Source organism: Acinonyx jubatus, chromosome E1 (genome assembly GCF_027475565.1).
Source record: "Acinonyx jubatus isolate Ajub_Pintada_27869175 chromosome E1, VMU_Ajub_asm_v1.0, whole genome shotgun sequence".
Lineage (NCBI taxonomy): Eukaryota > Metazoa > Chordata > Mammalia > Carnivora > Felidae > Acinonyx > Acinonyx jubatus.
In genome coordinates this window covers 21,500,998-21,527,411 of record NC_069397.1, presented here as the reverse complement: position 1 = coordinate 21,527,411, position 26,414 = coordinate 21,500,998, and the positions used below count along the sequence as shown (strand labels likewise).

Genomic DNA, 26,414 nt, shown 5'->3' with positions numbered 1-26,414 from the left:
TTGCAGTTAGCTGAAGCATGTACGACCACGTGCTTGGACTCTACTAGCTGCCGGACAGCGAGACTGTGGTCTAGACAATAAGTCAGTGGTGGATGGAGATAGATGAGCTTGGGAGAGAAATAGGTCTCCTGCAGTGGAAGCTCTTCTTAAACGACTCCCAAGTAACGTTAAGGTCAGATGGAAGACTATCCTGGAATCACAAGTCCTGGCCACCTTTTACAGCTTCACCTCAGATTTATTCAGAGGTTGCAACATCATAGAGACAATGGAGACAGATGTCAAAAGAAAGAGGTGAAGTGCTTCCCAGCAGGTCACAACGCTAGTCCGATGGTGATCCAGGAGGGGCAATGACCAGCAGCACGTGGTCATTGACCAAGCAGGTCATTACAAAGACTGCCTTGCAAGTTCAACACAGGGCAGGTGGGACCAAAAGTTGAGAGCACAGAGGAACTTCAGAGAGCATCCAGTGCCTGGTCCCAGACCAGCCTGTGCCTCAGGTCCCCAGGGAAACTAATTAAAAACCTGAAAGGGGCATTTCTCCATAAGCCAGTGTTCTGAACCAGAGTGTCACAATAAAGCCTGGGAATCTGTGTTTTTAGAAGCAGTCCTGGCAATTCTGATTCACTGCCAGTTTGGAAGCCATCAATCTAGAGTGAAAGCACTCAGCACTGGTGGCTGAGTCTCATGCAAGGAAGATGGTTTGCGCAAACAGTCCTGGTAATGTAGCGCAGAGGCATAGCCTAAAGAAAAAGCCGGGGATGCAACGATCAATTATGTGTCATGCATCTGTGTTTGGTCCCTGCTACCCGGTAGGAACTCTGTGTTTCAGAGGTCCCAACATCTCCAATGCGTTGAGTTTACGGGTTCATGGGCACAGTGGGAGGACAATGGACTGAGGACCATTTCCGAATGAAGAGCCCTGGCTTTACAAGAAAGAGGGGTTGAAATGAATTCTATTGGTGGTTGTGCACACGGAGCCCACCTCACCACTCCCCGCCCCTACCATACTCTACCTTCTGCCCAAGTTCAGAGTCATTTCTGAGTATCAGGATGCATGGTGACATGTTAGTCATCTGTGTGTGCCTACCCTTGATTGGATCTTCAAGGGTCCCGCTTGATTGGATTTCAGAGATGAGATCTTGGTGGCAGATGGCACACAGAACGACCGGATCTGGCATGAGGCTGGAAGAAGTGGCCTGTTTGCTAAGTGCTCCCAGGACTTTGGGTGTCTTTGGGGGCTTTGATAAAAACTCAGGGTCTGGGCAGGCAACGATGGAGCAACGGAATGGGTTTGTAGTAACGCAGGCCCTACATGTAAATTTGAAACACTTTTCCATCCAGCTCTTCCCCAGCTAATGCACATGATAATATTTTGCTAAGAGACACGGTTTTTAGAGCTGAGGGAACCTGGGAGGTCATCTGCCGGATTCCCTCACTTCCTACCTGGGACACAGGATCATTCTCATTTAATGGAGAGGAAAACTGAGCCCCTGAAGGAGAACTTGATATGCCTAAGTGCATGAGGGAGTCCCCAGGCTGGAACTTTTTCAGTGCCCCAGGCTCCTGAGTGTGCGCTGTCCACAGCAACCATCTCTCCCTGAGACTGGCAGGCATGAGTCCTGCTCGTTGGTCTTTACCTTGAGGAGGAGGCTGGTTTCCATACAAGCGGATTCCATTTTGGAAAGAAGAGCTGGCAAAATTCACATACCACAGTGGAATTTTAGGGGGCACCAAAAAACGCAGACCCTGTCCCTTTAAATATATGTACATAAATCTCTATAATTAGGGTTTAGGGGGATAGTGATGGAAGAAAATTTGGGTCTCAGGTGGGCATGCTCCAAAAGACCACCTTGTGGTATTGGGGAGCTAGTTCTAGGATCTGAGTCCCTGGCCCTCGCTCTCTCTCTTCACACTAAATATCTTCGGTAAAATCCCAGTGTTTTCCATCCCTCCTGAAACTGCCTTCCTGTTACTTCTTGCCTGAATCATTGCAGAGACCTACTCTTGGGCCCTCCCTTCCACATCCCATCCTGCCCACAGCCACCCGCTTTCTTTTCCTCAAAACACACTTCTGATGGTGGCATTCCCTCTCCCTGCTGGTCAGTGTCTCCTATCACCTTCAGAATTGCACCCAAGCTGTGCATATTGACTTTCAAGAGCCTCTAAAACATGACTCCAAGCTTGCATCCTAAACTTTCTAGACCTTTCTCCTGCTCCTGCACAAAAATTGCCGCCAAATTCTGCTTCTCACCTCCTCTTCTCATTGTCCAACCTGAGTCAATGCTGCAGAACATTTGCCTCTCACCTCATCCCCTCCTTAAGACAGGTCTTGTGGTGCCTCTTTTTCAGTGAAAAGTGTCACTTGATGATTAAATCGGTGTCCCCTAGCTTTTCTCTGAGGTCTCAGTTCACAGAAGATCAGCATTTCTCTGGGGCTGAGATAGATGGGTGGGAGGAACTAGAGGTGAGGAGAGCACTCTTAAGACCATTGCAGTCGTCCGAGTGGGAGTCTCTCGCTGGTAGAGGGAGAAGCAGTGGGCAGCCGAGGGAAGGGATGGGTGTGAGCTGGCACTGGGCGTTGGAACCCTGGTGCTGGAACAGCCCTGCCTGTCTTGGACCTGTGTGGAGACCAGCCAGGTCAAAGGGCCACTCATCAGGGCATGGCCCCAACGTCCTAAACCTGGGGGGGTGTCTGGGTTTGTCTCAGCCTCCCTGTTCTCTGTTCTGCCAGTTTTTATAGAGTTGATATCCCTTATTTTGTAAGAGGTAGAGAGTTAGGGGGAAGGGAGGGAAGCCTTTCCCTTGGCAGGGTCATGGTCATAGAATGGTGAAATGAGATCTGGAATCCGCAGAGTAGGCGCTGGGCCCCGGATGGCTTCCAGGACATCAGAAAGGGTAGCAATGGGCCGGGGCATGGCACATTTTCCACCCAGTTCCGGGGGTGAGATAGGAACGGGAGGTGGAGTCACGCCCAATCTAAGAATAAGAGATGTTTCGTGTTGGCTTATCTTCAGGGCTCCATTTACTCTTGATGGAAACTCCTCTGCTGCAGCAAAAGGAGGGAGAAGGGAAAGTGGTCGCAAGGGAGGGGAGCGGCTCTTGTTTCCACCTTCTGGCAGCATCCCCGTGAGGGGCTCAGCACCGTGGCAGGATCCCAACCAGAGACCTGAAACACCTCTCTTTTCCTGAAGCCTGCTGACTTTGTTAGAACCCTGGACAGTATTAAACTCAAACTTGGGCTGGATGAAGGACTCCAGGAATCCTACAGTTACGAGGCTGTTGGATCTCAGCATCAGAGAATGTCAAAGCTGGGTGGCAGATACAGATGTCGGAGTGCTGTGTTTTTCCAAGCTCGGTTTGGCTGGCAAAGCCTTTCCCTGAGAGAGACCATAGGGGGGAATCCCAATCTATCAGGGCAAGTGGAGCCATCTACGTGACACAGAAGCTGCCGACCCCCGTGTCTCACACCCGGAGCTCCTGGGTACGGCATGGAATGTGGTGTGAGATGGCACTGATCTGGCCAAGCTCCTCTTCCCCAACACACACATCAAGTCAGGGTATAGGAGGCACCACTAATGGACCAGTGGTGAACACCCCCACCCCCACGTGCTTCCTGGGTGCTGAGGACCGGCTTTCTCTAGCGGACAGTTGGTGCAGACATGGGAAATTGTGTACTCCAGGGCATTGGAGAAAAACGCTGCAGCAAATACTGGCTTGGGTGCATTTTAGGGACATTTGCTCAGATACCCCTGCGTTCTGTGCTCATCCCTGCTTTTGGCCAGGTTCCCTCTGCCCCAGCAGACGGTCGTCATCAAAGACCTATGACGTGGATGTGGATGTGGAAATGGCATAGGGACTGTGTGCAGAGGGGACTGGACACCTCTTGTGGATGTCACATCAATAGGTCAAGGGCTATGGTGTTCAAATAATGCGGCCCCTTCCTTCTAGAGGCTTCCTCAAAGTGAAGGTCCAGAACACCCTGGCCCTGGGGCCGGGGAAAATGCCTACGGTGTCTATTAGATAAAAGCCCTTTGTTCATCAACCATGGGATGTAGGAAAGAATGAGGTATAGGAAGCTGGAGCTTAGTTTCCCCTTCTGGAAAGGGGGCTAAAACAAGGTGTGAGGGTTAAATGGATTGACGTGTGAAAAGGTTTTTTTTTTCTTTAAGAATTTAAATGATATTTATTTATTTATTTTATTATTATTATTATTTTAATATGAAATTTATTGTCAAATTGGCTTCCATGCAGCACCCAATGCTCATCCCAACAGGTGCCCTCCTCAATGCCCATCTCCCCTCTCCCCTCTCCCCTCTCCCACTTTCCCCTCTCCCCTCTCCCCCACCCCCCATCAACCCTCAGTTTGTTCTCAGTATTTAAGAGTCTCTTATGGTTTGCCTCCCTCCCTCTCTACCTTTTTTTCCCCCTCCCCCATCGTCTTCTGTTAAGTTTCTCAGGATCCACAGAAGAGTGAAAACATACGGTATCTGTCTTTCTCTGCCTGACTTTTTTCACTTAGCATAACACTCTCCAGTTCCAACCACAAAAGGCCATATTTCATTCTTTCTCATTGCCACGTAGTATTCCCTTTTCACCAGTACTTATACAGCAGTATCTGTGCGGGTGAAAAGGTGTTTTGAACAGTGACTTCTATCCTAGTGGTACACCATTTCCCACATCTGCACCAACCGTCCACTAGAGGGAACCCATCCTTAGCACCTAGAAGCCAGGCTCCCCTGTTTTCCGCTGGTCAGTGAGTATCGTTTCCGACATTGTGTCTTGCGTGCGTGGAGGGAGAGTAAGTTTACCAGTCATGACTTTTTTTAAAGGGACTTCAGAAGAAGCTTCTGGGAAGGGACTCAAAGTCTAAGACAATGGGATTCTCATAATTCCTCCCCCAAACTGACTCATGGTTCCAAATGGAGACGTGTTACTGTGGGCAAACTTTGCCAGAAACGCCTGTGTTATGGAAAAGGAACCACGAGGAATGCCAGGTAGAGGGAGGAGGTCCCAGAGGACAAATGCGTGATGCCAGTGTCACAGCTGGGCAAGTGTTCAGTGATGCCAGGCCGTCGGTCTGTTATTTTCATTTTGCGGTATCCTCTCCCAGATGCCAGCGTCACGGTCTCTGGGAGCTTCTGTGTGAAATTCCTTAACCCAATCTCTTCCGCCATCTGCGGTCGGCAGCTCTTCAGGCTTTCTCAGCTGCCTTCTGCAGGTAGGTGCTGTCTGTTTTCCTTCCGTGTTCTCTCTCGATGATCTCCTGGCCAGCACTTACCCAAGGCAGATGCGATTCACATTGTTGCTGGTGCATGGATGGAAGTGTGTGCTCAGGAATGACTCTGGCAGGAGATGAGTCCCCTGTCATGGAAACGGAGCCCTTGGCTCCCATCCTGGCCCCTAAGGAGCAAGAGTGATTAGGTTACTGTGCAACCTGGGAATCCAAACTCTCCGCTTTCTTTTATAGCTCGGACTTGGATTTCATCTGAGACCACACAACTGGAGGAGGAATTAAATAGGACCCGAGAACACCTTGTCTTCTATCCTCTCCTTTCTCCGCTGGAAAAACTGAGGCCCAAGGACAGCAGCGAAATCCTTCAGGCCATGCAGGGTATGAGAGGCCTCTGCGTCCCAGAGCCCACATCTTCTGCTATGTTCTCTCTCAATCCCAGGGCCTTGGTTCTCTCTCTACAGAAGGGAAACAGCTGGCATGTGCTACCGGCCTTTCCCAAAGTTGCTTGGAACTCCCTTGGAAGAAACATTCTACAAACTCATTTTCCTGCAGGGTTCAGCATTGCAGCTGCTGTGCGGTAAATAACAAACAGTGATGGTTGTTTCTGTCGTATTTGTTCTCCAAGCCAGGGAGTACAGAGTTTGTGTGCCTTCTCCAATTTAATCCTCCTGATCAACATCTGAGATAAGTGCTCCTACACCGCTCATTAGAAAGATAAAAGAATGGCGGTTTAGAGAAGCTAAATGCTTTCCTTGTGTGGGACAAAGCTCGTGAAAGTGAGAGCTGCCTCTCTGTGCAGACATGCCTCTGAACTAGGATGAACACATACCAACACGCCTTTGTTACAGTGCCATTGACCCAGGATCTCACATCATTGGCTAGTGGCAGGTATGTTGATCTCCACCTTACCAGCGATATTAAGCAATTTTCCTGGGAATACATAGCCAGTGTGGGGCAATCCAGAGCTGAAGCAAATCTAGGAAGTAGAATAGGGGTCCCAAGTCCCCCTCTCCCCCTCCCTCTAACACATTGAACTAGAGTCTTTGGGGAAGATAATTTAGAATCTGTTCTTGGGGTGCTTGGGTGGCTCAGTCGGTTAAGCTTCTGACTTCGGCTCAGGTCATGATCTCATGGTTTGTGGGTTCGAGCCCCGCTTTGGGCTCTGTGCTGACAGCTCAGAGCCTGGAGCCTGCTTTGGATCCTGTGTCTCCCTCTCTCTCTGTTCCTCCCTTTCTCGCACTCTGTCTCTTTCTCACTCAAAAATAAATAAACATTAAAAAATTAAAAAAAAATAAAGACACCATGCCAAAACAACAACTACAACGACGACAACAATCTGTTCTTTTACGGGTGCCTGGGTGGCTCAGTTGATTAAGCTTCTGACTTCAGCTCAGGTCATGATCTCGTGGTTCGTGGGTTCAAGTCTCACGTCGGGCTCTGTGCTGACAGCTTGGAACCTGGAGCCTGCTTTGTGTCTCTCTCACTCTCAAAAATAAATAAACATTTAAAAAAGAACCTGTTCTTTTAGACATGTCCCTAGCGATTGTGATGCATAGCTGATTGGAAGCCATACATCTAGTTCAGAATTCCATTTTATAGTTGGGTAGGCTAAAGCTCAGTGAGAAAAATGTGAATTTCTAAGAGTCACCTTACAAGGGAGTTGCAGAACCAAGCCAGGGCTCAGAGATCGTGCCTCAGGCCCAGGCTTGCAACCTTGGAGGGGATGCCCTGGTGCCCTGCCGGGAGCCCCATCCACCTGTCAGCACTGTTTTTCCCCAGCTGCAGCTGTGTTGGTAGCCGACCAGCCTGCACTGAACGCCTCTCTGGGGAATGCCCTTGGCTGTAGGGAGCCTCCTTCTTCAGGGTCACACTCTCTTTTTCTGGGGACAGCCCACATCCAATGGTTGGTGATATAGGTGTAATAAAGGCATGTCTCCTTCTCGTAATCGTGGACAACTCTGAAAGGGACATCCCAGCTCAGATAATCTCCTCTAAGTAAAAGACTATATGTCTCTTGCCTCCACCATGAAAAAAGAGGAACGGTGCCTGGGAGTCAGCTCCTCTATCCTCGGGAAGACTGCTCTGATCACGTACCCAAAAGGCAATCGTTGTCACTGGGGTGTTGAACAGGAGCAGGTTCTGCACGGGTGGAGGTGTGATAACAACCGTTCCCATGGCTTGCGCCACACCACTGGGTAGGCTTCATGGTATTAGAGTTTTCTGTGCTGGGAAAAGAAGCCCACTGCGCCCCACGCAGCCCATGGCTCGGTAGGAGAATCACCAAATGGAAATTGGGATTCCAAACCAAGGCTGTGCCACCTAAAGAGGAGAATTTACATCTTTTGGGGAAAAAAATTCCCAGTGTTGGATGGAGCCCTTGAAGAGACAAAGACCCCGGTCAAAGGAATTCAAGTGACCTTGCGGCCCAAACTGCCCATCATGAGGTGAGTTTTAGTCAGACCACCAGGTTATAATGCCAGGTGGGCCCAGCAGCAATCCACTAAGATGTTAAAACCGCGTATATGGCCTGGGCACCAGCAGGGCCAGAGGGCACAGTAAGCCAGAGAAGCAGGTGACTCACACCCTGATGTCATCCACACTGCAGTGCCTCTCCCTCGGTTCACACCCATGGCTGCCTGAGAAGTCACTTATGGAGGAACTAACGGAGGAAGAGAATGGTTGAGCTCGGTTCACAGGGGGTTCATGTCACTATGTGGATACAGCAAAGAATGGATGGCAGTTGTTCTACAGCTCACCTCATGGGTAGCCTTGGAAGACAGAGTGAAGAGGGCACAGCTTTGGTCAACATTCCCGGTCGTCCACTCAGGTGGCCTGAGATTAGAATATGTGTGGACTCATAGCCAGTGGGGAATACTCTGGATGGTTGGTCGGGAAGGAGAAAGGTAGAAAGATTAGGGAAAAGAAAGGCTGGTAGGGAGGCATGTGGATGGACCTATGGGACAAGGCACAGGAGGTGAAGACCTTTGTTTGCTATTACTGTCCATCAGAGAACTTGGAGAGCAAGAGAGGCATTGAATGGCCAAGCAAACAGAGTGACATGACCAGTGGACATAGGCCACTGCAGTATTGGACAGTGGGCACATGAACAGAATAGCAGGGGTTTACGTTACACATAGGCCCTGTAGCATGGGTTCCCACTCATCAAGACCAATGTAGTTAAATGTCTAACCTATTAGCAACAGAGGCCAAGGTTGAGTCTGTGACATGGCATCATCCATCAAGGACACTACCCAGCTATTTGGTGGCAAATACACATGTGATTACATTGCACCTCTTCTGCCCTGAGAAGGAAAGTGATCCATCTTAACTGGAGTAGGCACACACTTCCAGGTATGGGTTGCGTATTATTTCTCCAAGTATCTCAGCCAACATCATTACCTGAAGGTTTATAGAGTGTTCATCCACTGGCATACAGTACATGTCTATAGACCCAGAGACATATTTAACAGCAAATGAGGGATAGCACCGGGCCTATGACCATGGGGTCCACTGATCCTACTACATAACTTCTTCAGCAAGAAGCTTCCAGCCTGGTCAAGTAATTGAATGGCCTATTGAAGGCATAACTGAGGCACCAGCTTGGAAAAAAATATGCTGTATGGATACAGCCCCATCCTCTAGGATTCAATGTATACCCTAAATCAACTAATAAATACTCTTGTATCTCCAAACAGGTAAAATTTGCATATCCAGGTATCAAGAGGTGGAATTAGGAATGGTCCTACTTACCATCACTCCCAGTGACCCACTTGGGGGAGTTTGGGTTTCCTATCCCTGCAACTGAGGGTTCTGTGGGCTCAGAAGTCCTGGTTCCCTGAGGAAGAAAAAACATAGTTTATAGAAAGTGTCTCATTAAACCTCTGGCTATGGCTACATTCTGTCTCTTTAGACTTGCAGGCTAAGAGACCCACAGGTAAGGGGAGGAAGGAGCCACCATCTTGGTAGGGTAATTAACCCCGGCCAGCAAGAGGAGGTGGAAACAGGGGCAGAGGAGACTATGTTTGGCTCCCAGGTGATCCACTTGGATATCTCTCGGTACACCTTTACCCAATTTAGATGGTGTCACAGCCTGAGAAGAGCATGATAACCAGGCACTGAACTCCTCAGGAATGAGGGTCTGAGTAATACCCTGAGGTCAAGCCACCTAGACCAGGGAAGGTGTTGGCTGAGGTTGAGGGAAGTCTAGAATGAGTGTCAAGGAAAGAGTTAATAAGTATCTAAGATTCTGATCTTGATTTCAGTGCACGCATGTGTGTGTGTGTGTGTGTGCACGTGCGTCTGTGCGCACGCACACGTGTGTGTTCCAAGTAGTTCTCCATCACTAGCTGGGTGTCCTACAATTCAACTCGCTCCTGACACTCTATAGCCAGAGATAGCATCAGATGACACATGTTAGGGTTCAGTCCTACAAGACTGCACCCACCACCCATCCACCCCTAACCCAACATTTCAGACATCAATTGCAAGTCCAGATGGTCACCCGTGCTTCTGACTGACCGGTTCTAGATTGGAGGTTCCAAGACGCCCTCTTTGGGTTTGATTAATTTGTTAGAGCAGCTCACAGAACTCAGAGAAACATTTTACTTACAAGATTACTGGTTTATTATAAAAAGATTTAACTCAGGAATAGCCGGATGGAAGAGAGCCATAGGGCAAGGTATGGGGAAAGGGCATGGAGCTTCTGTGCTATCTTACAGGGCACCATTCTCCCCAAATCTCCATGTGTTCAACAACCAGAAGCTCTCTGAGCCCTGTCCTTCTGAGTTGTTATGGAGGCTTCATTACATAGTCATTGGGCATTGGAGATGCCTCAGCTCCAGCCCTTCTCCGCTCCCTAGAGCTTGTAGAACTTTCAGTCCCAACCATCTAGTCATGTGGTTGGTTCCTCTAGCAACCAGCCCCCATTCTTGGGTGTTTGCCAAAAGTCACCTCATTAACGTAACAAAAGACACCTTTATAGCTCTCATTACAGGAAATTCTGAGGGTTGTAAGAGCTCTGAGCCAAAAATAGGGTTGAACATCGTATATTCTTATTATTTCTTATTATAAATCACAACATCACAGTATTACTTACAGTCTCAAGACCAGCTACAGCAATGAGGAGGGGCACTAGTTCACTCCACTAGCCTTGCTCTTACAAGCTGCTTGAGGAAAAGAGCCTCAACAGATTCTCAGATGAGTTAGGATCTATCCTATAACCGAGTGGATGAGCAGCAAAAGGGCCAGGGCCCGATGGATTCCCTGGTGGGTTGCCAGATCCTGCCTCCCAGAACTGGTGTTTTCCTTCCCCAGCTGCTGGGTGTGTTGGCAGTCAACGTGCTCTAAGCTGTTTCCTTGTAGGAACTGCCCTTGGCTGACAGAGCGAGTGCTGTCTTGCCCAGGATCATGCCCTCTTCCAGGAGTAGCCTGCCTCAATGACAGATTCATATGGGGTATAAAAGCCTGGGTCTTCCTGCCCATTTGGGTTATCCCAGTTCTAAAACTTCCTGAATAGCACGCGGGGCTGAAGTGTGCTAGGCTGCAGGAGAGGCTGGGAGACTTGCTGTGCCTGGACCGCGATCCAGGGATTACTCTGGACAGGAGCCATTCTGCAGCAGTCCCTAGAACATCTCTGACGGCTCCTGGAGACCATGCTTCTACGCGAGGCTCTCACAGAGAAGCTTCTGAGAAAGGTTCAGTCTGATGGACAGTAGCCATGCCAGCTTGTCTGACTTGGGAGTGGCCTGCCTGACTTGGGAGCATGACTGCAGAACTTGGTGCCCAACCTTCCCTGCTCCAGGGTGGAGAACTGACATTTTCCAAGAAAAGTGCTCTCAGAGCAGCTTTTATGACGTCATTTGTTAGGTCCCTTAGTTCTTTCCCTAAAACATGATTATTTCCAGGGGCGCCCGGGTGGCTCAGTCAGTTGAGCATCCGACTTCGGCTCAAGTCATGATCTCACAGTCTGGGTTTGAGCCCCACGTCGGGCTCTGTGCTGACAGCTCAGAGCCTGGAGCCTGCTTCGCATTCTGTGTCTCCCTCTCTCTCTGCCCTCTCCCGCTCATGCTCAGTCTCTCTCTCTCTGTCAAAAATAAATAAACATTAAAAAAAGTGATTATTCCCAAATTATAGATGGGCAATCAAGGCCCAATGTAACACCTTGGGAGAGACCAATTCTGGATATGAATTGGAAGTCACCTGCTTCCCAGGTCAGTACTGTTTCTAGTGCCTCATGCTGCCCTTTATGTCACCTTGTGCCGCAGCCGCTACACATAGTGACCCAAGGGGACTTTGGTGTGAATTGTACCCCTTGGAGCTATGTAATGCGGTGGACTGCTGGATGGAGTGTGATGGAGTGGGCCATTATCCCTCCAGATTGGCAGCCTCAGACTATGTGGAGTTACACCAGCAGGGCACCCAGATGCTAGGGTGGCCAGATGTTTGGGGCAGTTAATTTATATATATATATATATATATATATATATATATATAATACATATTATACATATTATATAATATATAATACATTATATATAATATATATTATAAATATATTAAATATAATATTTAATATATATTTAATATATTTAATATATAATATATATAAATATATATATAAATATTATATATATATGTGTATATATATATATATATTGTCCCAGCATAATTTTTTAAAATTTAAATTCAAGTTAGTTAACATATAGGGTAGTCTTGGTTTCAGGAGTAGAGCCCAGTGATTCATCTCTAATATGACACCCAGTGCTCACCCCTTAAATGTGCCCTTTTGAATGCCACCCGTTTAACCCACCCCCCAATCCACCTCTCCTCCAGCAACCTTCAGTTTGTTCTTTGTATTTGAGAGTTTCTTATGGTTTGCCTCCCTCTCTGTTTTTATCTTATTTTTTCCTTCCCTTCCTCTATGTTCATCTGTTGTGTTTCTTAAATTCCTCATATGAGTGAAATCATATGATGTTTGTCTTTCTCTGACTGAATTATTTCGCTTAGCCTAATACCCTATAGTTCCATCCACGTTGTTGCAAATGGCAAGATATTATTTCCATCACTGAGTATGATTCCACCGTATATATATGTGTGTGTGTGTGTGTGTGTGTGTGTGTGTGTGTGTGTGTATATATATATATATATATATACCACATCTTCTTTATCCATTCATCAGTTGATGGACATTTGGGCTCTCCCCAAAATTTGGCTATTGTTGCTTCTGTAACCATTGGGGTGCATGTGTCCCTTTGAATCAGCAATTTTTGTATCCTTTGGATGAATACCTACTTGTGCAATTGCTGGAGTGTAGGGTAGTTCTATTTTCAATATTTTGAGGAACCTCCATACCGTTTTCCAGTTGCTGCACTACCAACATTCCTACCAACAGTCGTCTCAGCATAATTATTAATGGTACTTCCTTTTTTTCTCAGAAGTGTCCTAATTTGGGCAATAAAAATGACGTTGATATGACATGTTCATCTTACTTCTTACTATATGAATGGAACACAACTCCTCACCTTCCTAGACTGGCCTCAACCTTCCTTCCCAAATTTCCCCACTGCTTCACACAGATGCTGACCCTATCGCCTTCCCAGTGGGCTTCCACCCAATTTGATAAACACGTCACAATCATCCTTATTTCCAGACATTTGCTCAAATCATACCTGTCTCCTATCAACGTAGCCTGAAATACCTTTCAAGAAGCCCCTGCACTTGCCCATCCATCAAGAGCTGGCTTAAGTTCTAGGATGAAGCCTCTCTAAATGCCTGGAAAGCCTTAGTCTCAGTCAACTTCTTTCCAAGGGCCATCTAGACTTCCTTTGGTTTCCAATGTTTGTATTAGCTGTGTATTGGGAGCTGGAGGATAATCCAAAGAAGAAGCTCAGGCACAGGGATGATATCACAGGCTACCGCAATAGGCCACTGGAGAGACTTGGGGGCAAGTGTGAGGTCTGCCAAGAAGGGAATTGTGGTGATGGGGTGAAGGTTTTCCTGAATAAGGGGCTAAAGTACTTGGGGTCTGGGAAGTCGCTCTTAGGTACCACAATCAGAGGGATGGAGAGGATGAGGTCCTGAATCTCACTGAAGACCAGTGGAACCAAAAGGCTATGTGTCAGGCACATAATTCCCACCCCATAACCATGCCTCTTACCCCTACTTCTATCTTTCTCCCTCCCCAGTTCAATATAGAACCCCCCACAAATATTACAATGGCTGACTGTAATAAAAAGTATCTATTTTTATGTATTCCTAAAATAACATGTACTTTCACTTTATGAGTCATGCTTTGATTTACAAAGAGCAATGTTTTTTCTTAAAAACACAAAATACCTTCATATGGATGATCTTTGCCAGGACTTCTACAGAATTCTAGGGAGGTAGGGAGGGGAGGAGTCCCATTACTCATACTTTGCAAGGGACTGAGTTGGGGGTCACAGAGAAGAAGGGAGCTGACTTTCTGCTTTATATTTTAAAAACAAGGCAGACCCTCCTGGCAGATCAGTTTAAAGTTTTTCAATAACTTAAATGCAATATGTTTTATTAAAATGATTAAAAAGAATGCTTGGGTGGCTTAGCCTGCTGAGTGTCTGACTCTAGACTTCAGCTCAGATCATGATCCCAAAGTCATGGAATCAAGCCCCACTTTGAGCTCCATACTGAGTTTGGAGCCTGCTTGAGATTCTCTCTCTCTCTCTCTCTCTCTCTCTCTCTCTCTCTGTCTCTGCCCCTCCCCCCTCTCTCTGCCCCTCTCCCCCTCTCGTGCTCTCTCTCTAAAATAAAAATGTATTAAAATAAAATAAAATGATGAAATAAGGGGCACCTGGGTGGCTCAGTTAAGTGCCAACTTTGGCTCAGGTCATGATCTCGCAGTTCATGAGTTCAAGCCCCGCATTGGGGCTCTATGCTGACAGCTCAGAGCCTGGAGCCTGCTCCGGATACTGTGTGTCTCTCTCTCTCCGCCTCCCCCTTGCTTGCACTCTGTCTCTCTCTCTCTGTCAAAAATAAATAAATTTAAAGAAATTTTTAAATGATGAAATAAAAGCTCTTCCTTTTGGAATGAGGATGAGATTATTTTGGAATGAATCTTAGGAAGACCGTTGAAAATGAATCAGGCATTTCTCAGGCTCTGGTCTGGCTTCAAAAAGGTGAATATTTATGGGTTTGAAGTTTGGGGTTTGGGGCCAAGTACTTCATGGCATTCTAGACACACTCCTCCCTGGGACCACCTCCTTGGCCTGTTTGGTGGGATGGAGGGGAAACAATGAGAAGGATCCTCTACAAAAATTGTGTCCATTTAACTGAATTGTGTCCTTTTAAACCTTCCAGGACTATTTGCCATGGGGCAAGGGGGTTGCCATTGGACAGGACGAAGTGGACAGAGAGAGGAGGGGAATCTGGGGGTTATCTGCCACTCTTGATGGCCCAGTAAAGCCATCCTTGCTCTTGACTCAAAGAAACTAGTGTGAGCTGAACAAGCTTCTAGGCAGGGAGCTAGGCGTGAAAATTTCCTGTTGTGAAATTTCATGGATTGAATTTCCATGGATCAAACTCTTTGAGTCCATGACTCCAAGTAACTTTGAAATAATCCTGTACTGCTCGCTGCCCCCGAGAAATGAATTTTGGGGCTGGGAGAAGGTGAGTATTGTCAGAGGCTCTCTGCTGCTGGTGATTCTTCTGTAGCTCTATGATCACTGAACAGAGAACTTCCCACTGGCCACATTAAAGCAACAGATGGTTGGGAAAGAAGCTGAATTTGGGGGAGAAATAAATAGAAAGGATAAGCCACTAATGACATGTAGATATTTAAAATCATGATTTTGTAAGAAAGGAAGGATATTTCAGAGAAGGCAAAGAAATGATGTAAGAGGTGCAGGTAGAATCCATCTGCTCTGAGGTCCTGTGTCTCTGCCTTTGATTCACTGTCCCCATCTGGGACCCACCACCCCTGGCAAGGGTATGGGAAAATCTTGGTCAGTGCAATAAGTTCTATCTTTGCCGTTATGAGGAGCTATGTGGCTCTGTAATAGTCATGATACAGTTCACCAAATATTCTCCATTCTCTGCTTTCTGGAAACTCGATAGACTTGCATTTCCTGGTTACTTTTGGTTGGTTGGAACCATAGCTAGTTTTGATCAATAAGTTAGAAAACAGAGTGGCAAGTGTCATCTCTGAGCCAGAGCTTGTACTTGTCCGTGCAAGACCCCCAAGAGCTTTCTTTTTCTTTTTTTAATTTTTTTTAACATTTATTTATTTTTGAGACACACACAGAGAGAGAGAGAGAGAGAGAGAGAGAGAGAGAGAGAGCATGAACAGGGGAGGGTCAGAGAAAGAGGGAGACACAGAATCTGAAACAGGCTCCAGGCTCTGAGCTGTCAGCACAGAGCCCGATGCGGGGCTCGAATCCACGGACCGCGAGATCATGACCTGAGCCGAAGTCGGACGCTTAACCGACTGAGCCACCCAGGCGCCCCGAGCTTTCTTTTTCTTTATCACAGTAAGCAGCAGTGTCCCCAGTGGCAGCTGCTCCTCGATCCAGGATCCTGAGTATATGAGGCTAAAGCTTTATCCAACACATTAGAGATAATTTAGTACAGTGAGAAATTAACCTTCATTGTTTTAAGCTGCTGATAACCTAGGATTGTTTGCAACCACAGCATGCATTATCTTATTCGGACTGAAACATGCAAGAAATCTAAGTCATCAGAGGATGGAAAAATAAGTTATGATACAAACACCTACACGGTTTCCCAGAGTCAAAACATGTCACCTTGAGATTCTGTTGGGACCTCATTCCCCTCTTCAAACCACTGTTTGCGAAAGCCATCTCAGTTCGGTAAAAATTCTGGTTCTACAATCAAAAGATTTCTTTCCCCTCCGCTACTGACAAAAATACCTTCTGTGCCACAGTACGAGAACATCTCTTTTGTGAGCCCCATCACCGAACACTGCAAGGGCAGTCAGATCTTGGACGCACATGGTGCCTTTCTCAATACTCGTGTCAGGCAAGAATGTGGGGACTGGCTTTGGTGACCTGGATTTCTAGCTTTGGTTGGGACGTTTCTTGTCCACTCATGGCACCTGTTTGCCCATCTTTAAAATGCAGGGTTTGTAGCAAGTCTTTGCAGATTCTTGCTGATCTGATAGTTCTGGAGGTGGTTAGCTTTTCCGTAGGGAGGGAGGGGTTTACCTGGCTGGGTGAGCACCTGGGTGCTGAAGGCAGGCACAGAAGCACTGCAGAGACCTTCCTGTTAGAGAGTGAGGATGCAAGTTTCAGTGCGACAGCGGGCATTTTCTGGGTTGGTCTCAGCCTTTCTGAGACACTGGCTGCTCTGCCCACCTTTAAAAAAGAGCAGAGAGGGTGGGACCTTCCAGGGAGGCTTTTGGCTGGCCAGGGTCATGAGCAAGTCATGAAGAAGGAAGCGCTTAACTGCTGACCAAGTTCCAGGTCCCAGCAAATGAACACGACATGAGGCAAACTAGGGTGAGTGTGTGTGTGTGTGTGTGTGTGTGTGTGTGTAGGGGGGCACATTTGTCATCTATCCTGGGGCTCAAAGTATAGAATGTGTGCATATGGAATGACTGAGCTTGGATAGTAATTCTTAAAAGCTCTGCCTTTTCTCAAATGACACATCTGTAGTTGGGGAGGGAAGCGGGGAAACCAAGGGCATGATGATGAGGACATCCAGGAACCCCCCTGGTCCCTGTGTTCATGTGGTGGCCTTTAGGATTTGCAGGCCAGGAAGGGTTCCTAAAACTCCTGCTAGGCTCCCTCCCCTGCCCCGCCAGAACTGTAGCACATGAGAACCTCGTCCTTATGTTTCAATCTCATGGTCATAGGCTTTGAGACCCTGGGATTTTAGTGTCCTAGGACATGACTAGATTGTTCTTATTGACCTTGACCTCCTGTGAATTCCTGCCCCAGCTTTACTGAGGCATCAGCGACAAATAAAGATTGCATATATTTAAGGTGTACAGTCTAACAGTTTGACATATATATATGTCACATATATATGTCACATATCTATGTCATATACACACATATATACATATATATGTCATATACATACATATATATATATATATATATATATATATATATATATATAGTGATCACGGCAATCAAGTGAACCCACAGGCCCATAACCTCACATAGTCTTTTTTCAGTGTGGTAAAAGCATTTAAAATCTATTTCTTAGCAAATTTCAATACTGTGCAGTATTATTACCTATAGTCCCCATGCTGTACAGTAGATTCCCCAAAACTTACTCGTCTTATAACTGAAAGTTTGTACAGTGTGACAGACCCTTCCCCAGAAAGACAAATCAAAACCACCATGAAATACCACCCCACACCTATTAGGATGGCTATCGAAAAGACAAGGCAGAACAAGTGTTAGTGAGGGTGTGGAGAAAAGGAAACCCTCGTGCACCGTTGACGGGAATGTAAATTGGTGCAGCCACTGTGGGAAACAGTATGGAGGTTCTTGCGAATCTGTAAACTATTTGCTTAGCTGCTAACTCTCTTCTCCCCCAAATGGAATGAAATAGCAAAAGCCTATACATCAAAGACACGGTGGTGGAGGTCTGTTTGAAGCAGAGTGGGGGGCCCCCTATGCTCTCACCCCGCAAGTGTTCAAGAAATACTTTCGGAAAACCAACAATCTGTTTCGCCCTCGCTCCCTGAGCCCATGTTCCAGACCAGACGACTGGTAGCTAAAAATATCAAAGAGAAAGAGGAGACAAGAATCCAACACAACGTTGGCGTTTTGTGCACAACGCCAAGCCCCTTAATGGGAGATGCTGCAAGGACAGGCAATCTTTCATGGTGTCACTGTGGTGAGTTACAGAATTGAATATTGCTATAGAGACACTGCAAGGGTCGCCTGGTTTTTCCTGCATACTTAAATATCAGGTTGATTGATTGTAACAGGTCATAGAGAGGTGTGTTGAGAAGGATTCTGAGGCTGACTGGTGATGTCTGTCATGGGCATGGGATTAAGAGAGTGCCCTTGATGGCCTGCATGGTCTCTAAGCTCCCATCTGGAATAATTGGTCTATAATTACTCAAAAAGAGACCAAGTAGGAACCAGAAAACCTGGACCTTCATTGTTCTCTCCTGCTCAGTTCCACGTGAGATGGTCTAGTGTGGACCCCAGAATCAAGATCCTGAGTTTGGATGGTTCTGCCACTAACTAGCTTTGATGCCATGGACAGCTTACCTACACCGCTAGATTAAGATGGAGGGAATCACGCCTACCTTAGAGGATTCTTGTGTGAATTAAGTGAGTTAGTATATATAAAGTGCTCAGAAGAGTGATCAGATGGCTGTAGTCAGTCGCTCTGTAAATGGAAGTCCATCATCATCGTCGTTGTTGTTCTTGTTGTTATTAGGAAATAAGAAGGATTTTGCCAGCCAGGGGATGCTAGAAAACGACTCCAAGTCTGGCCAGATGGCTTTCTCCATATCTTCTCCCCAGGTTCCCCCAGCTTCTAGGTAAAGACATGCAACCCCGGGATGGTTTCCAGAAATGCCTGAGTTGCACTTGTGGGAGATGCAGAATCTCAAAAAGTGTGTCCAAACAACACGTTTGGAATGCTTTTGACCTCAGAGGCATTAGGCTGACATGGTTGAGTGATTATATTCCCTTAGTAGAAATAATTTTGTAACTGCTGGGTGTCTAGAGGGCCCTATCAGCAAGTGATTTTCCATTTTTGTGTTTTCCTCCCAGGGGTTTGGATTTAACCTGGACCATAGACACTTCAGTGGGAAAGAATAAACTGAATCTGAGACATCCAAGTTTAGCAGCTGTTCCATCCAGCTGCCTGGCTGTCTCTAACAGTGGGGGCAGCTTCACCAGCTGTTTTGTCTCTCTTCCTGGGGGTTCTCTCATGGACAAGTGACCTGGGCTAGGTCCACTACTTTTTTTGGTTTGGTGCCTGATACATGTGGGGTGTTGGTGGGGAATGACTCTGAGCGATGGGCAGGAAATGAGTCCCTCATTGTGAAAACAAAATCCTAGCTTTCTTTCCAAGGATGAATGATCAGTGGAAAAAAGGATCCCAGGAATTAGGGCTCTTTTTTAGTTTAGTTTAGTTTTGTTTCTGTTCTTGTTTTGCAGCTGTGCTCTAGACTTCCTCTAATCATGCAAAGTTACACACAGAATTGAAAGAGACATTAACATTCATTTTATTCCAACTCTATCTTAAAAAAAAAAAATAGAGACCTGAGGACCAGTGACAAAATCCCTAAGGCAATGTGGTATGTTTTAGGCTGAGTCTGATTCTAGAACCCCTGACTCTTGACTCCCTACCTTGTGAAACCTTCACTGCACAGTAGCCCTCAGACTCAGCTTTCCCTTGTGCCAAACAGAACGATGTAGGGTGTGCTGCCTCTCTCTCTCAAGTCACTGAAGATGTCTACAGTTTCCTGTTACTTTTGGAGGAAGGTTACTCCCAATATATGTTAACATAAAAATTCTAACAATGTGTCTAAAGAAATAGCACGTTCTCCACAGCAGTGCTAACTTATTCAATGTGAGCAAGCACTGTATTACTTCACTTGTTTAATCATCCCAATAAACCTACAAAGTAGGTTTTCTAACTAAGTTCATCTCAAAAATGAGACAACAGAGGCTTAGGGAAGGCAAGCAGTTTCCTCTTCTGCAAAGTCATTTCTAAAAGTGAAGTCTGCCAGGGGGCCCTGGTTGGCTCAGTAGGTTGAGCATCCAACTTTGGCTCGGGTCATGATCTCACCGTTCATGAGTTCTAGCCCTGCATTGGGATCACTGGTGTCAGCACAGAGCCTGCTTTGAATCCTCTGTCCCCTCTCTCTCTGCAACTCCCCCATTTGCGCTCTCTTTCTCTCCCTCTCTCTCTCTCTCAAAATAAATAAACATGAAAAAAAAAAAAAGAAATAGAAGTGAAGCCTGCTTCTCAGAGTTGCCCTGAGAAAAACCAAAGCTCTTTTATTTAAAATATGCTTACTGTTTATTACATGATCTTACGTAATCCTCTTGGGACAATCAACTTCAGTCCTTTGTATGGTGAACACGGAGGCAAAGGATGGTGAAAGTATTTCCCGGAACCAGTTGGTCATGGTAACACTGGCCTCTGCTTCCAGAGCAAGGACAAAACTCACAGCGGCTCACTGCGACAGGTGTTTATTTCTGTGTTGTTCATGTCACGGCTTGATGTTGGTCAGGCAGCTTGCCAAAGGCGCTCTTTTCTGAGGAGTGACTCAGCAATCCAGCCTTCTTGTAAATCACAGCCAGCATCTGGAACACGTGGCCCTCAAGTTCACTGAGGCCAGGGAGAGAGGGTTGATAGATTGTACAGGGAGCTTTAAAGAACCAGGCATGGAAGCCTTGACTACCACATGTGCCTACGTCCTGTGGCCCTAACTCGTCATACGACTCCAAGTGCAAGGAGGCTGAGAAGTAAGGAGAAGATCCCGGGTGAGGGCTAATAGTTTCTATACAGTCTGCCCTTTGTCACTGCTTCTCTACCTAGGTTAATGCAATTGACCACTCCCCAAGAGAGATCAACCCAAAGTCCTATACGGTCATTGCATCAAATTAAATGTCCAGGATCTCTGGATGGCAAGTGGTCTTCTCTGGCAGGTGAGGGCATTGGATTCACTCTGTCCAGAGACCTGTGAACTGAAAAGACCAGTTATTTGCCCTTGATGTAATATATCTGGTTTGGAGAGGACAGGTGCTTGCAATCAACTACTTCATTCATGGAGGGGAAGATGGTGACACCAGTGGCCAGTGCTCTGTAGCGATCCTGAAATCCTCCAGAAATGTGAAAGTCCCTCACCCTTGGTTAGGCTAGATTCTGCAATCTGGGGATGCTCTTTTGTCTTGATCCTGGCGCCTGATTGCTTTTGTGAGGTCTCTCCTTCTGCATTATTCTTTGGCCTCCTCTGAAGTGGGTGTAGAAGAGACATGATCTTCCAGGGACTTCTGCAGCCTTTGAAGGTGGCTTGCTTCACTGTAGAGCTTGAAGTTTGTTTTTATTTGGAACGGCCAGTGGTATCTTCTTTTCAGGCAGGCTCATTCATGGTTTTATTGGCCATATGGTCTACCACCCTTGAGAACGTAGCAGGTTTCTAATATCTTCCCACCAGGCTATTCCATATATGCCAGCAGCCACAGCCTGGATCTTTCTACATATACTTCTCACATTATTTTTTTACCTTTCCCTCTCTCTCTCCCCTTCTCTTAACGAGGCTTGAAAAGGCAGAGCGGCAACTTCAGTCTGATTTGTGCCCTAAGTTACTTCCTCCAACTCACAGTTTTTTCCTGAATGTTTATTACTGAAATCCTTTTACTTTTTCCCCTTAAATTACCTTCTCTTAATGTTTGAGGCCTAGAAACAGATGGCTTTCCTTCCAACAATGTGAGATCCTGAATTTGTGGACTTTATTCCAGTTCATTTTATGTTAAAACCAGTCAGTTCTTGGGGCGCTGCGTGGCTCAGTCAGTTAAGCATCTGACTCTTGATTTCAGCTCAGGCCATGATCTCATGGGTCGTGAATTCAAGCCCCATGTCAGGCTCTTCACTGACAGTGCTGAGCCTGCTTGGGATTCTCTCTGTCTACCTCTGTTTCTCTGTCCCTTCCCCCACTCATGTGTGCTCTCTCTCTCTCAAAAATTAACTAATTACTTAATTAATAAAAACAGTCAATTATTTCCTGAGTTCATCTCTTTCTTGCAATACCCTAACAAGTGCAGAGAAAAACAACCAATGCATTATGGATGCATATTTTTAAAACTCTCTCCTTGGAGCTACAATTTCAGCAGACCAGGCCTGTCAGCTCTGGCACTTTGTACCAAGATTCTCTATCATTTCAACCTGAGATAGCTTCCTCACTGCCTCTGCCAAATGTCTAGTCAATGTTGCACATTTTAGGTTTTTACTGGCAACCCACGATCATGGTACCAATTCCTCCATTAATCAGGGTTAGGCCAGGGTCCCAACTGCAGTGGCTTAACCCGATGAAAGATTATTTCTTTTGCATGTCACTGAACAGGGTAGGCCAAGTGGCTCTCCTCTGACGGCTTAAGGATGTGGGCTGTCTCCATCTGAAAGCTGAGGTTTTTGGAGCACATTGCCTCCGAGGTCAGCACAGCAGAGGAAGAGAAGCCCTAAAGTGTGAGCTGTTTATAGGGAAGTGGCTTCCATCATTTCGGTCCTCACCTTTTCGGTTAGAATCCAGTCACATGGCCCCTCAATAAACACAGTGTAGGCTGGAAAATGTAGACGAGCACACGAACATGTGGTTGGCATTTTCAGCCTCTGCTATTTCAAGTCTAGGGGATGGGAAAGTTCAGACTCCTCATGTCTAAGCCAGAGGCATAGGTCAAGCCCAGAGACTGCATTGATCTGAAAGAGGACATCAGGGAACTTCAAAGTGTACCCATCACTCTTCAGCAGACAGGGCTGGGAACCAGTTGCAAAGATGGAAGGAGCACCTTGCCCGCCCAACACTCTGTATTAGAATCTTTGGTGATGGTACCCAGAAATCTGCTTTTTTATCAATGTCTTAGAGATATTAAGGCCAACATGAGAGCCATTGATGTACTATAAATCTCCAGGGATGCGGGCTCAGTCAGGAAAAATAACTTGCCCTAATTTACCAGGCACATGAGTGGTATAGCCAGTCAGATTTTTGAATCCCATTAAATTTTATGTCCAGTTATGTATCAGCTGCTGTTCCTGGTTGTCGTTTGGAATTTCTCTTTAACACTCTGGGTCCAGAGAGGCCCATTGAGAACAAGTGAGTTCAGCATTCCTTGAAAATGAAAAGACAGGCTTGACAAAGAGAGTGTGATCAGATTCTGTTTGGGCTTGGGCACATGGAACACATCTCTCCTTGCCTGTCTTACTACCTGACACTCTGCTTGTATCTGGCTGCACCACACGACTTTGCTATGTCTCATTGCACGATCGCATCTATTTCCCTCCTACCCCTGGTCATCTTCCTGTCATTCCCCATTGGTATTTGAGATTATGCTCCTTATTGATGTTTGGAGATGAGGACTATTGGGCTGGAGGAGGGGGAAAGGGCTGTTGGACTTTGGTCTGAGCATCAACAATGGCAGCAAATAGTCACCAGTAAATTGTCTGCTTGCCACCAAAGTGTCTGACTTCTCCTGACCCCTTGAGATTTCTACTGCAATTTTGATGCAAGCTGCCCACCCCCCCCCTTCCAAGAAGCTCAGCTTGAAGTTATCAAGGGTTTGTCAGTATGCTGCCTTGGATACAGGATCCTGACCCTCTTTGGTCTTCTTCAACCTCTGGAGATAGATATCTTTAAGACATGTGGTTCCTAGGTGTGGAAGGGAACTTCTGGAGTCATCTGTTGATCCCCTCCCTGGTTTCTTAATGCAGGGGATACTTGTATTATTCTGGATTCAAAGTTGATTACAAGAAAGAAAACCAACCAGCCACAAGGCTGATGCAACAACTGAGAGGAGAGACCACTGGGTAGGGCATGGGATGGTGAGAAAAGAAATGACTTTGGAAAGGAAGAAGGTATTTGAACAAATGACTGAAACTGATGTCAGATCTGGAGCTGTGGAGCTGGCTAACCCTGGCGCCAGCCAAGCTGACTTTCCTTGACATGCAGGTGAGCCCAGCTTGGGGGCGAGCCCAGCTTGGGGGCAAGCCCGGAGTCTATCATATACTCATTCCTCCAGAACACAAGCCCCACCTTCTGAATCCAGCCCTCCTTTCTCTGGCACTCCCACCAGCTTTATCTTATCCTTTAAAAAGGCATCAAAGTCAGGTTTTATCCAAAAATATATTTTATGTGAAAATTCAAGAGCTGTACATATAAAAATATTCAGTTCTATAATAATATTATGTTTCATAAGGACATCCCCTCCTAAAAACTAAATATATGTATATTTGCATTGATTCATGCACAGATACTCACAACACTACAGTGAGGTAGAGAGGAAGGAGCACCCTGTAGTTTTGAAGGGTCTGAAGTGACATGCGTCCAAAGGTTTGCATTTGAAACACATCCAATTCCAGAGCCCATTAAATTAAAATATTAACAACTTAGAAGACATAATACACTACTTAAGAAAAACCATGATTCACATTATTACACAAATTTCATATTCCTTAGAATTGTAATAGAATAATTTCAGAATGCATGTTGGAAAGAACAGGGCATATACATTAATTGTTCCCTGAGTACTGACTTGGCTTCATTGTGGGCATGAAGGTTCATAGCTTTGAGGTTTGGGTTTTCTTGTCCAGGTACTCCATGAAATCCTGGACCCACTTCTGCTTGGGGTCAGCACAGAGCTCCTTGGCCTGTTTGGTCTTGAAGCTGTGGGTAAAGAGGGCAGTTAGATAGAGCACCTTGAAGATTCAGCTTGGGAGTGTAACCTACTCTATGGAAAACTTGCCTGGCCCATTAGCCTGAGGTTAGGAAGGGGCCTCTGGGGAAGGAGCTGTTTTTGCTGACCTAGGTGAAGCCATCTTGGCTCCTAGATGAAAGAACTGACATCTGAACCAATGTCTGGACAGGGAGCTGAAAATGGGAAGTCTCTTTACTTTCTTGAATTCACTTTTCCCATAAAAAAAATTCCTGGGATTGGATTAGTCTAAGCATCTGAGGGTTAAATTCCAACTCAGTCTTATCATAGAACCCAATCCACTGTCTGGGAGCGGAGCTCAAGATCAAGGGATGAGTGTGGGCGGTCATGGCTTCACTCACATCACGGCTTCCCTGGGACAATAGCTGCTGGTGATTCTTCTGTAGCTCTTCAGCTTCTGGATGGGGATCTTTCTAACGGTAAATCTATAGCAGCAGGTGGTTGGGCTATTAATCCCCTCTGTTGAAACAACAACAACAAAGGCTATTGAGGGTGTGTGCTGGGACTTTCATTTGAAAAGTAGGGACCAGTAAGGAGGAGGAGTCAAAGGAAAGGGAAGCCACCCACCTTAAATCCCTAAGGACTAGGTCTGTCTTGAAGTACCTAAATCTGTCTTGAAACTCTCTCACCTGCATGGACTGTAAAGTGGAAGGATACCACAGCTCATTAAGAAGAGAAGAGGAACTGGTGACAAATCTGGGTATTTCTAGGAGAGGCTCATAGAATAGTCCAGTTCCTCAGGTCAAGGGGACCCCAGCTATAGGTCCCCCTCTAGGCTCTGAGCAATCTGTTCCTAGTTGTCAGTTTCTCTGATACCTGCAGCCTCTGCAGAACCCTGTCTCTGGATCCTGGGATGAATGAAGCATAGACCAGATTCTGGGTCTCCTCCTTTCCCCTCCACCATATCTGGAGATACCTTGCACACTCTCCACCAGAGTCCCCTTCTTTTTGATGATTCAAGTCCCCAACCCCTGTTGCAAGAAGCCGGGGCAGTAACTACACGGAGGGTGTGATTACAGAGCTGGAGTCCTGGGAGGACTGGATTTGGGGTCCACGGCTGGAATTCTCATCCAGGCTCTGCCCTGGAGCAGCTGTGTGATCCGCCTCACTCCGTGTCCTTCTCTGACTTTCCTGATTATAAGAACCCAGAGATGGGGTGATGGGCTTCAGAGGGAAGAAGAAAGGGGCTTACCTGGCTGAGCAAGTGCCTGGAGGCTGAAGGCAGCAGCTGTGAGCAGCAGGCACAGAAGCACTGCGGAGACCTTCATGTCTGCAGGGAGCGAGGAACTTGGGCGTGAGAGCTGGAGGTTTCCAAGCTGGTCTCAGCTTCTCTGCTCCTCTGGGGGTTCTGCCTGCCTTTTATAGGGAAAGACAGGAATAAGAAGAAAGTGAGTGGATGACAGGGCTTTGTTCTTCTGAATGAATCATAGGATGGAATAGTAAATCTGCTGAGCCATTGCCCTCCCCTGAGGAACATACTAGGAAATGAGAGAGAAATGTGATTGATGCTGGCCTGCTTTCCATTCAAGCTCTGGTGTGTTGGTGAGGTGCTGGCTATGCCCAGGCAATGTGTGATATATGACTGTTACCAAAGGCTCCTTTTTTTTTTTTTGAAATGAAACACTTTATGTAGAAAAAGAAAGGAAGTAGGGTTACCAAATCAAAGAAATGTAAGGGATTTCCCCAATTTTCCTTTCAGACAGCATCTCCAGGACCCCAGTTTCCAGAGAAAGTAAAACTTTGGCTGGGCTTTAAAATGGACTAAAAAAATCCTTTAGTGC

The 26,414-nt window shown here is 46.4% G+C and overlaps 1 protein-coding gene across 1 annotated transcript; it reads right to left on the bottom strand.

Moving 5' to 3' along the window:
* Nucleotides 1–24,068: 24,068 nt before the first annotated feature.
* LOC106987560 (C-C motif chemokine 7-like) lies at nt 24,069–26,094 on the bottom strand. Its single transcript, XM_015085852.3, has 3 exons — nt 25,826–26,094; nt 24,975–25,092; nt 24,069–24,584 (listed from the first exon to the last, which is right to left on the bottom strand). The coding sequence occupies exons 1-3, from the start codon at nt 25,899–25,901 to the stop codon at nt 24,479–24,481; spliced, it is 300 nt and encodes a 99-aa protein (XP_014941338.1). The 5' UTR covers nt 25,902–26,094; the 3' UTR covers nt 24,069–24,478.
* Between the last annotated feature and the right edge of the window lie 320 nt (nt 26,095–26,414).

Coding starts and splice junctions, on each gene's coding strand:
- LOC106987560 (XM_015085852.3), bottom strand. CDS start 25,901: ATGAAGGTCTCCGCAGTGCTTCTGTGCCTGCTGCTCACAGCTGCTGCC. Junction 25,093..25,825: donor CCAGGCACTTGCTCAGCCAG/GTAAGCCCCTTT, acceptor TTGTTTCAACAG/AGGGGATTAATAGCCCAACC. Junction 24,585..24,974: donor TGTCCCAGGGAAGCCGTGAT/GTGAGTGAAGCC, acceptor CTTTACCCACAG/CTTCAAGACCAAACAGGCCA.